Source organism: Caretta caretta, chromosome 1 (genome assembly GCF_965140235.1).
Source record: "Caretta caretta isolate rCarCar2 chromosome 1, rCarCar1.hap1, whole genome shotgun sequence".
Taxonomy (NCBI): domain Eukaryota; kingdom Metazoa; phylum Chordata; order Testudines; family Cheloniidae; genus Caretta; species Caretta caretta.
Genome location: NC_134206.1, coordinates 307119455 through 307135045, shown reverse-complemented (window position 1 = coordinate 307135045; position 15591 = coordinate 307119455). Strand labels below are relative to the sequence as shown.

At 39.6% G+C, this 15591-nt stretch overlaps 1 protein-coding gene across 3 annotated transcripts in view; it reads right to left on the bottom strand.

The window, feature by feature from the left end:
- Nucleotides 1–232: 232 nt before the first annotated feature.
- MET (MET proto-oncogene, receptor tyrosine kinase) overlaps nucleotides 233–15591 on the bottom strand; it is a 116358-nt gene continuing 100999 nt past the window's right edge. For all 3 annotated transcript variants that reach the window (XM_048836141.2, XM_048836142.2, XM_048836140.2), the window contains exons 15-21: nucleotides 13199–13429; nucleotides 10593–10673; nucleotides 9261–9442; nucleotides 6271–6380; nucleotides 3747–3912; nucleotides 2767–2903; nucleotides 233–2655 (exon numbers count right to left, since the gene is read on the bottom strand). In XM_048836141.2, coding sequence (XP_048692098.2) covers nucleotides 2445–2655; nucleotides 2767–2903; nucleotides 3747–3912; nucleotides 6271–6380; nucleotides 9261–9442; nucleotides 10593–10673; nucleotides 13199–13429 — 1118 coding nt within the window. In that variant the 3' untranslated portion in view covers nucleotides 233–2444. The remainder of the gene's footprint in view (nucleotides 2656–2766; nucleotides 2904–3746; nucleotides 3913–6270; nucleotides 6381–9260; nucleotides 9443–10592; nucleotides 10674–13198; nucleotides 13430–15591) is intronic.

The following is a 15591-nucleotide window of genomic DNA, read 5'->3' as shown; positions in this document are numbered from 1 at the left end:
TTGCCAGGACCGGATACTGGACTACACGGACCATTGTCTGATCCACTGTGGCAATCCATATGTTTTTGTGTGTCTAAACTGTTCCCTCCCATCTGCTCCCTCAGTCCAGTTCCACAAGTTTCCGATCCCCCTGCTCATGTTAGTGGAAGGGAATATAAAGGCCTATGTCAGCTTAACAGTCAAATACAAATAGTAGTACCACGAATTATCAGCACACAGAATGTTACGATACTTCATTTTAATAACTTTTATTAGGTCACACCAACAACTATCTCCATAAGTACCATTCAGCTCATTTGCAAATGCATGAATTGACAAACATCAAATCCTTACCAGAATCATATACTCTTACAGGTGTCCCAGACACAACATTAACTATATTAAGCAAAATTCATAAATAGTAAAAATGTTTTTTTTTTCACATTGCAGCCTTCCTCAAGCATGGATGTACGGCTTTGGAGTATCCTCCCCAAATCTTTGTGTCATAAACTTTCTTAGCCATTGTAATGACTGTAGAGATGATTCTTTTTCCTGCAGTAAAATCTTTTGTCCTTTAGCAGTTTACAGTTAGTAGTGCTCTTAGCACACATGAAATGTTTGCATCTGAAATGAAAGTGGTGGTGTAATACAATACAGTATTATCAGCTTGTCGTTTGCCCACCCTCATTAGAAACCTTTCCGTTGTAACACTCTTCCTCAAGAACAATGAATCTTCCTCATAATCAGGTCCTTTCTAAACACTACCTCACCTTGCACATATTAAAGTGTTTGACTTCCAGCAATGGTTATATTATAGTTAGGGTGGAGTATCAATTAGTTCTTTTCCTCCTTAATATTTACATAGTCATTTTTAACCTCACTACAATGTATGACTCCAACGTTGACATACATTTTCTGAAACATTCACAGTGCAGTATTTTGTGGCCTGACCAAACCTGGTATATGTCATTAAAAATAAACATTTTTTTATAAAAATAGAATACTTTAAGTGTTTAAACTAACAACCAGTTATATCCTACACCAAACAAGCTATACAGTAATACGCACAGAATTCCACAGGAACATAAATGACACATGATGCTTGCCCTAAAGCTACAGTACTCTTCCCTACATAACAAAAACTTTAATTAGTATCTCTTTTGAAAATCACTTCTGGTCATGATTTAGGAATATACTGTGTATCATAACTCACTGGGCTGGATTAACTCAAGGAGCAACTATGGGTGCTAAAAAAATGTTTCTTCTTTTGTTCAATTTTCTTAATCCTTCAGTACTGGCATGCAAAGGATGGCAGCAATCCCACCACATTGCAGCCTTGTTGGCTTTCCTCAGCTGGCTCAGCATCTCTTCTCAACCCCTTACACGCACTATGCTGCAGCTCCTTTGCGTGGCTGGCTGGCAGAGTTGCAGCTACTAAACATGTGGTCATACCAGCTCCTCAGGGTCACTTGGCTCCTCGCACTGTTACTGGTCCACTGTTTACTTGACTACCTCTCCAAATGGTGCTTCCAAAACTGCTGCATCATAGGCTTTAGCCTACTGGTTAATATGGAGTCCTTAAATTTTTACTCTCATGGAACAATTAAAGCACTTTATTGACAGAAGAGAAGCCTCACAATTTTCAGTAAGAAATCTGTACATACAAATTATTTCTCAAAGGAGCGACTGAGGTTTGGAATGATAGTGACATTAACATTGAGATAGCTTTTTTCCGGGTGTGTTCCCTTACATTTTATGTACAGCATAAATATACTGCTCCTCAAAAGCTGACATACTCATTTTATTTCATGGCATTTTGGAATGTTGACTATCATTTTAGAAACTTGCCATGAGACTGGCTCTAAGGAACCTTATTGATATAATGGCCAAACAAAGAACAAAGGTAGAGTCTACTTTATACAACAGGAGACATTGTACAGTTTTGGAATTCTCATTATCTGGCCTGGTCTTTGTGTGAAAACCGTTACTGCACTGCCCATTGCCCAATAGCACATGCAACAGGAATGGTACATCAGGCTTGAGCGATTGGTAGTCTAGCTTTTCCCTTCTTTGCATTAATCATGAGTCTCTGTACATCCCTGCTGCTCACCCCTCATTCTGCTGTACATGCTGTAAACTACAATAAAACCCAGGCTGCAAATGGTGAGCACATTCATTTCACAAATGAATGAGAGCTGGTGGGTATTAGCACGAGATGGTGGTAGATGTAGTCTGGTAAATAGATACAGCCGTCCCAAATATTTGGGATTTACCACTGTAGTGTGTAGAATCCCATAGCTATAAACAACATATCTCATCAACAGTGCAGTTTGGACAACATCAAACATGTGCAACAGTGTTTTCACAAAAACTGGGCAGTGAAAAAGTAGTGGACAAAACATTTACTTTTGTTCATACTACTACTAATGGATTTCTCTCTGGCATTGTATTGTAGACAGACCTGGTCATGTATCCACATCCCTGTCTCTGTTATCTTGTGATGACAAAAGAGAAGGATAGGGAGCAACGCATTTCACATTGACATATGTAGCACTGACATGAACATAATGCTCGCCGATAAAAGTGGAGAAGATTGTTGATATATTAGAAACCAGTTCAGAAAATGCTGGGCGCATTTCAGGTTTTGGATGCCAACACTTTAGCATGACTTCATACCTGCCATTGAAATAAAAATACAGTAAGTGCTCATCTATGAAATATGTAAAATAAACCCAACAACCCAGAATCAATAACATTTGCAGGATATGTTGCAATCTATTTACTTACAGTGGATCAGGGCAGTATTCCGGTTGCAGTAGCCTTCTTCCTTGTAACAAGTAAACAGTTATATCAAAAGAATTCACGTCTGGGTAGGGCGGTGCTCCTCTTGTCATAAGTTCCCACAACAACACACCAAAGGACCACTAATAAAACAAACCAATAGTAAATCACAGGGGAGAGAAAGTTTTGAACTCCACTTGTAGAATATGGTCTGACAGATTTGATCATATCCATTTTCCCTGTGAAACAAGCTATTTTACTGCATGCAGCCTATAATGCTGCAAAGAATTGAGGAACCACTTAAACTAGAACGAGGGAAACTGAACTAAGTAAGGTGAAATTGGCAGAGCTCCTTTGAGGTCAATTTACAGCAGCTGAGGACTGGGCTAATGCCATATAAATACATACTGGAGAATACAAATGGCTGAAATTCTATACATCAGACTAATCTGAATCTGAATTGAATTTAGGCTAAAATACAAAGTGATGCAGCCAACTAGTGACTTCAGCTACTAACTTTTTTTCTTCATATGTAGCCAGGTAACGTTTGGTCGCAATGGTCAAAGTATTTATAAAGCAAATAAAGCCTCTTCAAGAGGTGTTATCTGTTAAGAATGTGAAAGCTAACTTTGTGTTTTCTATAGTTGCAGACCTAGGAACTAATCCTGCTCTCAGTAAATTCAGTGACAGATTTATCCTCCGTTTCACTGGGACTGTGATTAGGCCTCCATTTCTTTCCTGAGCAGCAACTGACAAAACATGCCAAACTGCTGTCGCTTTGTGATGAGCACAGATATCTCCTGTGCACTTGGATAACACCAATTTCATATTCTTTTGTGAGCTAGATTAGGATTCCACCCTAGTCTTGGCTTGGACATATAGTCTTAGTGCATTAATCAAATGCCATAAAGATGCCTTTGGTGGTATTTCTAGAGGTGTTTTTAAATGAGATACATATAAATATACATAGATAGTCTGTACATTACCACATCTGATTTTGTAGTGAACTTCTGAGTTTGCAAACTTTCTAAAGCCATCCATTTCACTGGCAGTTTAGCTCCTGTTTTATTGTGCACACTGTAGTATTCTTTATCATAGACATCTCTAGCAAGACCAAAATCAGCCACCTTGACAGTGAATTTTTCATCCAGCCTATGAAAATGACAAAAATTATTATCTGTAGCTGAGCAGACAGGATTTACAATGACTGTGAATATTCTCTAAATTATAATAAGTGACTTGTGTGTTTGAGACCGTAACTTTTGAAGCCAGCACTCTATCTTGCGTCTATTAACTCATGCTAAATTGAAACAAAAGACATGTGATATCCATTTAACAATTGAATGAACTCAGAAATATTACTGCTATTGCCCTGATCATTCAAATTACAATTCTTTAAAAACAGTTGTATCATAAAAAAGGTCTCTAATACTGCCCTGTACATCCAGACAGTGAATGCTGAATTATTTCTTATATAGTTGCTTCTTCTTCCATCTACCTGGAAATCTACTAGTTTTCATATTGAGATACCACCTTTCCCATTCACTAATAGTTTAGACAAGACAACTCCTCTTTATCACACTAATTGTTCAGATTTGATGATAGTCCATAGCAAAGGCAGTATTAGGTGTACATATTGAAATACACAGAGCTGATCCATTGGTTGGTGTATTTTTGTTATTTAATAGATAAGTAATACTAGATGGAAAAAGGCCCGTAGGGCAAATCCTTCCCCCTTCCTTCCTGGCTTTGGAAGGTCCCAGACACAGTATTATTGCTGTGGTTTTATTGGGTGGGAAGGCAGCATTTGGGAGCCCACACAGGAGGTTAATGTTTCCTGTGTGCTGTGAAACCCAGCTCTATGTGGGCTCCCAGGTTATCCATAAAGCAGGGCTTGGGGTAGGGAAGGATTTGGGGTGAAGGTGGACCCACCAGCTGCTGAGAAGAGTCACTGGCCATTACCCTGTGTGAAATGGAGGTGGATGAGTGGCAGTAACTAGTGCAACCTCAAGGCGACAGTAACAGCCATGTTGCATCCGAGGAAGAAGGATGTTTCCACCCAAGCCCCAATAGGACAATCCTGTACCACACCCAGCCACCTGGATGAAGGGAGACATTTTAGCCCTTACACTGTAACTAAAATAAATTTTTGGAGTAAACTTGAGATTGTTTGCCTAAGAAGGAGTCCTATAAGAGGTAACAAAATAGAAGTATGTAAACTAATGCATGTAACAGAGGAAGTTCTGTTCTTTCTTCCTCATAAAGAACAAGGTAAAACTGAACCATGGCAAATTAAAAACTGATCAAAAGAAATTATTTTTCACACAACACATGATTACTTAGACAGTGGAACTCATTGCCACATGATATCATTGAGGGATCTTGCTAGTAAGATTCAAAGAGGGATTGAACATTTATAGGGATAACAAAAACATCCAAAGAATTCTAATAGATAATGCTAAAGAAGGAGTATTGGAAGAGACATTAAACCCCATGCTCAGTGCTTGAACCAATCTCTAATTATTAGTGATTGGGATGAGACCTTCATCGGGCAAATTATCCCATATCTGCCGAAAGTGGGGTTTCTTGTATATTCCTCTGAAGTATCTGGCACCAGAGAGAGAACACTGTAGTAGATGGACCATTGGGTCTGATCCAGTCTGGCAATTCCTTTGTTCATAAAAAGCCTGAAAAATATGTAACCCCTCACTCATTACAAATCCCTGGATCTGCAGAGTAACTGAATTAGGAGATGCTTTCCACAGCAGCCACATTTAAAAATATTATATAGCAAGGGTGAATAACCTTTTTGCTACCAGGGCTCCACTTCCTCACACGTACAAAAAGTAAATTCCAATGATTAATACTGTAGTACATTAATTCCTACTGTAGGTGATGAATCAGCATAACATGGGCAAGTACTATGTCAGTCATTGTGCGAACTAAGTTGTCTGGTCACCCAGACACTAATAAGATTCTTTGCATAATTTTGTTTCATGCCCTTTTGTGCAGAATCAAGCCAAAATGATGTCAAGTCCGTGCAATGAAAGACCCACTGTCAAGCAGTCTCATTGTTACTGTTTCTTTGTTTTCCCCATTTTGTGTTCCACAAAGTTTCACCACATTTACCTCCTTACTGCCAGGTGAGGCAGCATAGAAAGGCAGTTTATGAGTAGCCTGGGTGAAAGCACAGCGTTAAAAAAGGCAAGTTGAGACAACGCAGTTTAAATTCCCTCATAGGAGTCCTTTTTAATTCTCTGGCAGCTCAACCTTGAGAGCTGCCATCCTCCCTTTCCTTTTCCTTCTGCCTGCACAAAACATGCATATGTGTAACCGTAAATCTTTAGCAGGCTAAAGCAGCTCATTTTTATGTGAGCTTAATAGTATCAGTATAACATAAAAATACATTTCTGCTGCAGTATATAGTCCAGGAAGCTTTACATTTACCACAGGGTTACTCTCCCCACAATAATGTGATAATGTGGCATGGAATTAGATTATTGTACTTACATACAATTTCTTGCAGCCAAATCTCTATGGACAAACTTTTTGCTTGCAAGGTATTTCATACCTTTTGCTACTTGAAGGCCAAATCCAATCAAATCTTTAACTGTTGGGTTCTGTAAAATATGGACATTTACAATCGTTAATAGGATATAGTAAATTATGGGGAGTACTGATTGGGAATGCAGTTGGCCATCTTTTGCTATGACCATAATGTTTTGGGGCTTTGTATCCTGCCTTCAATTTGTATTAAAAACTCCCAGTGAGAGGCAGAAGTTGGCAATGAAACCAGGTACAAGCTTAGATCAGGCTCCAGCTAATAGAAGCTAAACATAACTTTTATCTTGATAGGAAGACAACATAAGAAGCAGCAAGTAAAACCAACAAAACTTCCAGTCTGTGGATTCATGGAATATATAATATAATGGACCAGAACCCCTGGCCTAGTCAAGCTCAGTGCAGTACCAAGGGGATGGGTTAGGCAAAGGCTGGCAGGGGGCCAGTTTGACCCCCAGTATAATTTCAAGCAGCCTGTAGGCTGCACAAAATTAAACCTGGCTGCCATTGTCCCAAAGGATCATCCCAGCAACTGGAGGTCACCAGAGTTCAGAGGACTCACACTTGGCCTTACCAGCCTCAATGCTGGGGCTGGGGTCACATATAGTTACTATGCCAACTCTACATCAGGAATCCCCAGGTAGCAGATTAAATTTAAAGTTCACATCAGTAAGAGAACAGCATTTGGCCCATTCTCTTTACATACTCACTTCCAATATCACCCGCACAGTCACTACAATCTTTTGTTCCCTGTCACAGTGACTGTATCAATTTATGAATTCTTTTCTGTTTTCCGAACAACAATTATGATTGCAACCTTCAGTGTGGATTAGAACCTCTGTTTTGGGGGCAGGAACCGACTAAGGCTGGGAGACTGAAACAGGTCCATCGACAACTGAATAGGTCAGCCCTGGCAGAACAATGGGGTTGCTCTGACACAACCACTGACTTGTAATGACTCTGCCTCAGCAATTCCAGTGGGGGTTGGAGCATGGAAAATACCCACTGGAAGGGCAGAAAGAGAAAAGGCTTCACATGCAGCTTTTAAAATGACATGCTCTCCAAGCAAGGAGAGTCATTCCAACCTGAGAAACATGACATAGCTGGAGGAGTGGGGGCAGTAGGATCTGGCATTTCCCCAATGCCAATTGACCAAATCCCAACAACACTCAGGAATGACAAGGACTTGGGATGGAGGGGTGTCTTCAAGATGTTGTTTTGCCTACATTTGCCTACAGGAGTATTGCTTCTGTGCTGAGAGTAAAGTGTGTGCGTTAAAGAAGTTCCTGTGCAAAGCCTGTGTTCCCTACTTTACCTGCCATGTGTTCACAAGGAGTTAAACTATGCACCAGCGTGCCCATGGGGGTAGAGCTCTGGGCGGAGTCTGAATAAATGACTGGGAAGGCTTGGGGGTTCAGCACTGGTTTCAGGGCCTAGGGCAGTTGAACTGCAGGGTCCCACATCTCAAGGAGGGTGCCAGATGGGGAGTATGCACTCTGGGAGTGTGCCTTGAAGACCAGGCCTAGCAACAGTGTCTGGACACTGCCCAGACCCTGTAGGCCTCAAAGTATGTGGGATCCAAAGGTTGGGACTGATGCAGCAGACTGGTGACCATCCACTAGGGGGGCTCAGCCAGGACTGTCACAGTTGTTATTTTGAGTCTAGTCTGAACATATTGCCTAGGCAGACCTGATGCCCAAGGCCAGCAATCCAATTTATTCAATCAGAAATTACATAGACTCAGAAGTTTAATACCAATGTGTAAATTCTGTATCTGGTTGCATGACTATTTATTATACAACTGTAACACCCTCCAGGTTTCTATGAGGTTAAGCTTGCTCTGGACAGTTCTTTCTGTGAAACAACACTGTTCCACTGGCTTTTGTTTCTTTATTATATTATCATTTGTATCACTGTATCCCCTAAGAGCCCCAAACACGGACCAGGACTGCACTGTGCTAGCTGCTGTATAAACACAGAGCAACCAGACAGTCTCTGCCCCAAAGAGCTTACCATTCTAGCACATCATTTGTTTAACTGAATATTTACTAAGTGAACTGACTATTTACTAACTGTATCTTGCTACACATATACAGCCTCAGTTACCCAAAGGCTCCTTTACACTGCTATAAGTGAGCAAAAATGCGCCAGAGCCGTGTAAAGGAGCCTTAACAGAATGGAGAATCAGGTCCATTATCTTATACTTGGTAAAAGCGCTAAAACACATTCTACTAACTTGTACTCTTAGTGCAAATTTGAGAGACTTGAACTGGTACCAACCATTGCTCTGTTTTTTCATTTTTAAAAAAAAAAAAATCACAAAGACTTCGTTGTGAGTAAAAAGAAAAGGAGTACTTGTGGCACCTTAGAGACTAACAAATTTATTTGAGCATGAGCTTTCATGAGCTACAGCTCTCCGATGAAGTGAGCTGTAGCTCACGAAAGCTCATGCTCAAATAAATTTGTCAGTCTCTAAGGTGCCACAAGTCCTCCTTTTCTTTTTGCGGATACAGACTAACATGGCTACTACTCTGAAATTTGTTGTGAGTATGGCACTGATAATAGCAGCAGATACGATTGTCCCTTTACATCAAACACACAGGGCCAGATCTGCAGTGGGTGTAAACTGGCACAGCTCCCTTGAAGTTAATGGAACTGTGCCAATTTACACCACTGGATGGTCTTGCACACCAACTTTAATCTCAGAAACCAAATTTGTTTATAACAAGGGGCTTATAGATGGCAATGGTAAATCTTTATTGTCAATGAGTTTTGGGACTATATTCTGAAAAAGAATATAGCACTCTCAGAACAGTGGTTAATATACAAAAATAATGCCATTTTATAAACAGAATGTAGTGGTCAGATCTGGTAACCTATAATACTGTTATAGGGAGTGCTCAAACATCACCATTTAACAGATCTGATAATGTACTTACATGAGTCTCATTCCTAATGAAGTTTCGAAGATCTCCATGTTTCATATACGGAAGCACCACCAAAGGAGACCCCTCACTGGGCAAGCAAATTCCCAGTAGCGACAGGACATTGGAATGAGTGAAATCTTTCATGATGATCCCTTCTTTGAGAAACTGAGCTACTTCTTCCAGGTCTGTAATTCCTGAGAGATACGGCAGTGGGAGTTGGGGTGGGGGGGAGAGAGATCAATTTGCAATACATCTAAAGTGCAATAAATTCTAACTTACCAGAAACTAGAGGGGATAGATATAATTTTGAAAATGGGCCATTTTCTTCCCCTTCCCAAGCAGGGAGGTATAGTTGAAACTATGATCCAAATCTGGTTGTGGAGTTTGACACATGGTTCACATTGAAGTCAGTGGACCTGATTCCATAAAGCAGGGGTTCTCAAACTGGGGGTCGTAACCCCTCCGGGGGTCACGAGGTTATTTCGTGGGGGTCATGAGTTGTCAGCCTCCACCCCCAAACTCTGCTTCGCCTCCAGCATTTATAATAGTGTTAAATATTTAAAAATGTGTTTTTAATTAATAAAGTTGGTCAGGTTCAGAGGCTTGCTGTGTGAAAGGAGTCACCAATACAAAAGTTTGAGAACCACTGCCATAAAGCTTGACTTTACTCATGAACATGCTCATGAACTATTCATGTGAATAGCTTCATTGAGGTCAAAGTTACCAGCATGTATGAGTGTTTCAGGCTTGGGCTCAGTTTGAACTGCATACTAATATTTATATTTAGAGTATAGTCCAGTAAGTTTTCAACACTGTCAGGTTCAAAGCAAGCTGTGTTATAGAACATATTCAATAATCCATCATCTGGATATATTGGTCTCTCTCAAATACTTTATTATTTTTTATTCCTCCCTTTTTATAGTCATTTTTTAAAAAAGTAATGCCTGAAGATAAAGCCAGGAATGAATCATTACTACACTATGTACAAACTTCCTTCTGCTGGTTTTCAATTTCATTTATAAAAACCAAACCTAAGCCAAGTTAATGGTGTGCAAAATGCTATTTGCCCTCCCCTAGCTTTTCTCCCTATGCCTGTGTTTGTATTTGGAGAAGATGTGAATGTTCTCCTTGACAAACAAATTTACAGAGCCAAATTTATCCCTTCTGTAGCTGAACTGAAAGCAGTGGAATTACCCCAGGGATGAATTAGGCTCATAGTAGTTGCAGCTGAAGTCAGTCTTTTATAGGTGAAAGTGGAACTCTACAGAGCAATTTGCTATTTTGGGTTACTCTGGCTGCCTTAGGATCTATGATGATATCTCACTATTAAAAAATGTAACTCACTGTTCAAGGACTTCACAGCACAATGAATTTTCCTGCCATCATTATCCAACAATGTCCCATGGTACACACACCCAAAATGCCCTGTGTGAAGAATGAGTAAGGTTAACCTCAATTTCAATAAGTAAGATTAGCTTTATATTACATTTTACTTTACTGACTAGCAATTATGCTATAACATAGTCATAATAGACTCTAATTTCAGACTGTTGCAATGTATATTTTATAACACATTAAGCTGCAAGTACATAAAGCTAAAGCTCTATTTCCAGCATAATTGATATTTCTTGATTTAGATGGAAAGAATAAATAAATGACTAAAGGCTAGCTCCACAACTGCCTAATATTCTTGCAATGACTATTTTAAAAAACCAATATTCCTTCTTTCCCCCCATCCTCTGCTATTTGATGTATTCTGGAGGAGGGGACTGAATGGCTCAAGGGAATGATAAGGGGGAACAGAGCATTTCACCTGCAGTTCATGAGTTAAAAATCCAGTCAGTAGGGCACGATCAGAGGTCTCTGTGAAATAAGCTGGGCATCTTGCATCGGGTCAGATTCAAAGCTCTCCAAAGTCAATTGGAGTCTTCCCATTGACATCAATGGGCTTTGGAACATGACCCTAGTTTCCACATGGTGTGTCACCGAAAAATGATAATCACAATTTGCCTTCTTGCTGGCAGTCTCAGCAGAGAAATGAATAGGTGTGTAGAGTAGATTGAAATCCTCTCTCATCCCTAGAGAGGGGCTTTTGGGTTAAGGAAGGGGCAGTGTGGAGAAGCACCCCCAGTCACAGCCCATGCTAACCTGCTCTGTGGATCAACAGAGAACTTAGAGCTTCAGGGCTGTGCATTTTCTGAGAACACTTACTTATCACTATTAATATAAAAACAGATATTCTGGAGGATCCCAGTCAATGAGGTTGCATGTTCTTAAACAGATCTAACGATAGGGTTTGCCTGCCAACATCATGAATGCACATTCATTGGGCACAAGAGGTAAAAGATCATTTAAAGTTAATATTAACATTTGTAGTCACAGAGCTGAAGCAGTTTTTCAAGCATTAGCACTGCAGAAAATAAGGCTGAGGAATTCTACTTAGGACCCAGAGTCACAAGTTCTGGGCAAATCCAAAAGCGGCTTTAGTCCTGCAAACTGGAATTGGCCAGGAGTCTGTTTTGCAAAAGCAACCAAAATTTCCCAATCTTGGAAACTGGGCACATTTTATGCAAACCCTCAAGTATGGGTCAGTTAAATTTTTCTGGTTTTGGCCCTTTTCTGGTTTTGGCCCCCTTAAAAAAGGGGATATAGTAAATGAAATGAAGTAGGGACATAGTAAATGAAATCAGTGACATTTTCTGGCAGTTATCCAATATTTAAAAAAATGAAGGGATTTTTTTATGTTTGTTTGGGGAAAAATAATGCCCTGCTCTTGCTATAGGAAACATAATCTATAACTAGGGTTGGCAGAATTCAATTTTTTAAAATAATTTCAACAGATATCAATATTTTATTTTTAAGCTTTTTTATTTTTATCAATTTTAATTTTCAGTTGTGGGAAATTATGGGGGCATCAGACAACAATTATTTAATGACAGACCTGGAGATTCAAAAAGTTAAAGCTATACAACCATTAAAACTCACATTGTCAATAGCCACATGTCAAAATATACAATATAAACATCCATAAATCAAACTCTGTTAAGTTCTCAAGCAGCATTTTTCTTACTTTGCTCATCTGTAAATGTTGATTATTATCAATAGAAATATTGTGAAGTACGGTGAAATCAACATTTACAAATTCAGAACCCAATCCTTCCCAGTCTAACTATAATGCACTGAGGGGGATACAGTGCCTGTTTATTTGATTTGTGACTATTTTCTTGCACCACAGAAATTGGACAAATGGTTTACAGCCAAGTTTCCATCATTGTTCACTGGTTTTCTACCCCTCAGTTTTTGTGTGTGCAACTGGAGACATTTTATGCCTGATTTTGAGAGGTGCTGAAAACCCCAAACTTTCACTTAAGTCACTCAGGTATATTGAAGTGCACAAAATTAGTGAACACCTCTAAATATATTGACCTTGGCATGGGGGTCAGGAAGAATGGGGGACCCTGGTGTGTGGGGGAAAGGAGGAGATGGGGTGGGTCAGGCACACAAAATCTCGGGCATTAAAGGGAAGAACTGGGGCATTGTTATAGGGGGAAGGGAGAATAAGGGGCACACAGAGCCCCTGGCACGGGGGGAAAGGGAGCAATGACGGGAGAGGGACATGGTAGACACAGAGCCCATGCCATGTGGCAGATGGTGGAATGGGGAGGATGAGACAGAGCCCCTGGCATGGGGGATAATGCAGGGAGTCCATGAAATAGAGGGGGATGGTGGGTAGCACACAGGAAGGTTGGGGTTGGGGTGCATATGGAGGGATGCAAGATGTCCCTGGAACAAGCAATGTGGTCAACCTATAAAAACAACAAAGTGTGCAAGTCTCTAGTTAAATGATTGCAGTATCTTTCAGTGATATGTAAGATGCTACCTTCAGAAAGGAATATGATGAATGGCTGTGCAAAAATGTTATTTAGCAAGATAAGAGTTGAAATACTTACCTCTTCCTATTATCTCACTAAAATGCACAATCAGGCTGTCAGCACCAATGACTACATGCTGAACTTCTTTGACCAGGTCTGGATTTAAGGCACTGATGTCAATGTGGACATTAGTTTGCAGCAGTGGACTGGCTAAATCCGAGTCCCCACTAGACAGATTGGATGATAGGTCTGTGTGAGGATACTGTACTGGTCTGCATGAGCCATTCTGAGACAAATTTGGAAACTGATCTGCAAGATGAACAGAAATTATTTTAATTCTTTTACGCTTCCTGCTGTGCTCAATGGAAGATCAAGAGGTGTATTTAACTGGTACTTGTGCAAAGTCAGTTATATTCAATCAGTCTAGAAGTTAGCCTGCTTTACAACACACTCCGTCACAAAAGGGAAAAGAAAAATATACGTAGCTGCCTTGCCAAGCTCATGTAAACTTCATCACCGAAGACAGAAATTTACTCTGGGCCCAGCCCAGCTTCTTTTGAAGTTAATGGCAAAACTGCCACTCACGTCAGAGGGAACAGTACCAGGCCCTTCCACTTCTAGCCAATGTAAAAAAAAAGAAGTGTGTAGTATATTTAGACTATATAGCCATAGGAGTACAACTGAAAAAGAACACAGATGCAAGTAGGAAGTAGTAAAGGATGCAAAATACAAAACTTTGGGTTATTGTCAGATTGTAATTTGGAAGGCAACTTTAAATTGCATGACATTTCATTACATTCCCAAATTGCCAGTGACAAGCTATATTTATCTAATGGTCAATATTCAACCAGGGAAATGCCTAAAGGTGAGTCATATCCTGTAGCTTCCAAAGATAATACAGTTGGTGTAACATGAAAAAAAACAACAATTTGTCAAGGGATTTTAAATTACAGCAATTGCAATGTTTCAGTTAAGCATAGTAAACGATTTGGGAATAGGTTAAATCAATATAACATTCACTTTTTTGGTATTGTTTCTTAAACATTTGTATAATAGAATCAAAGAGCCAAATTTTACTTTCAGTTACATATGGAATGACTCCAGCAGAGTCAATAAGCAGAATTTAGCCCACGGTCAGAGAAAACCCCTAACAGATGAGGCTATTTTATCAGAGAGAAAAAAGGAATTGGACATAGATATGTTACATGAAATTATAAAATGCAGATAGTGCTAAAATTATTCATTAGATTCCAGATACTAACTTCATGCTGTTATGTTTAGAAACACAAATCCCTCGCATTTATGCTGCACAAAGAGGGAATATATCCGATTATCACTACGCAACTGAGGCGAGTCTTTCCAGTTTTGTAAAATAATGTTAATTGCTATTACCAATGTACCTCAAAGTTTTCCAGTGTTCTTTTCATTTTATTCCTTACAGTAACTGATATGCATATCAAAGGCATATTCAATATTAATTTAGTTCTTGTGATTTTCTTGGAATAAGCTGTAGCTTTCTTTTATGTCAAGAAGATGAAGAAGCCTTGTAGGAGAGTATGGCAAACATGTCCTGCACAGAGTGAGGTGAATAACTTATTTTTCAGTTTGCTGATAGTTCAAAAAAAATTGGGGGAGGGGAAAAATCAGTTTGACCCAAACCAAATTAGAAAATTCTGAACAATTTCAAAGTCAAAAAAGTCCACAAAAAATTATTTTCTAGTTGAACAAAGCATTTACTTTGACCCCTAATGGACTGTTTGGTGCCGTTTCTGGACTTTTTTTTTTAACATAAAAGCAAAGGAAATTAAGGGCTAGCTTCACCAAACAGCTGGAGGTGGAGGTGGTGGTACCTTTAGCTCAGTGGTTAGGGCACTCACCAAGGATGTGGGAGACCCACATTCAGTTCCCCACTCTGCCTGATGTAGACCAGCAATCTGAACTTAGGTCTCCCACATCACAGGAGAGTGCCCTAGTTATTGTGGTCTGGCTTTCTCGATTTCTCCTGTATATCTCGCCTGGTGAATGCCCTAACCATCAAGCTAGTTTCCAGCCCAGTGACTTATTCAGGCATTTTGTACAAAGTGGAACAGCTTTGACAGGAGACACTGAGAAAGACCCACATAAGCAGACTTAATCATACAGCTTGATTTTTGAACCATCAGTTGAGTTGCAGTGTTGGGCAGTCAGAATATATGTAATTTCATTTTTAAGTGAGCATAACTGATGTAGGAGTCATTGAGACACACTTAATGTTACCCTTGCAGGCTCTTTCTGGAGTAGAATTGCACCTTTACCTGGTAGACCTACATAAACATATAAGAGTGAAAAAACCATAAATCCGCAGCTCCTCATTAAGGTTTGGAATATGGTACTTTTTTCTTTAATTTTTTTACACTGATTTTACAATGTGTTCACTAATCTCATCTCTTTTTGCCACTCAGACTATAGTAAAAATTAAAAAAAACCCCTCA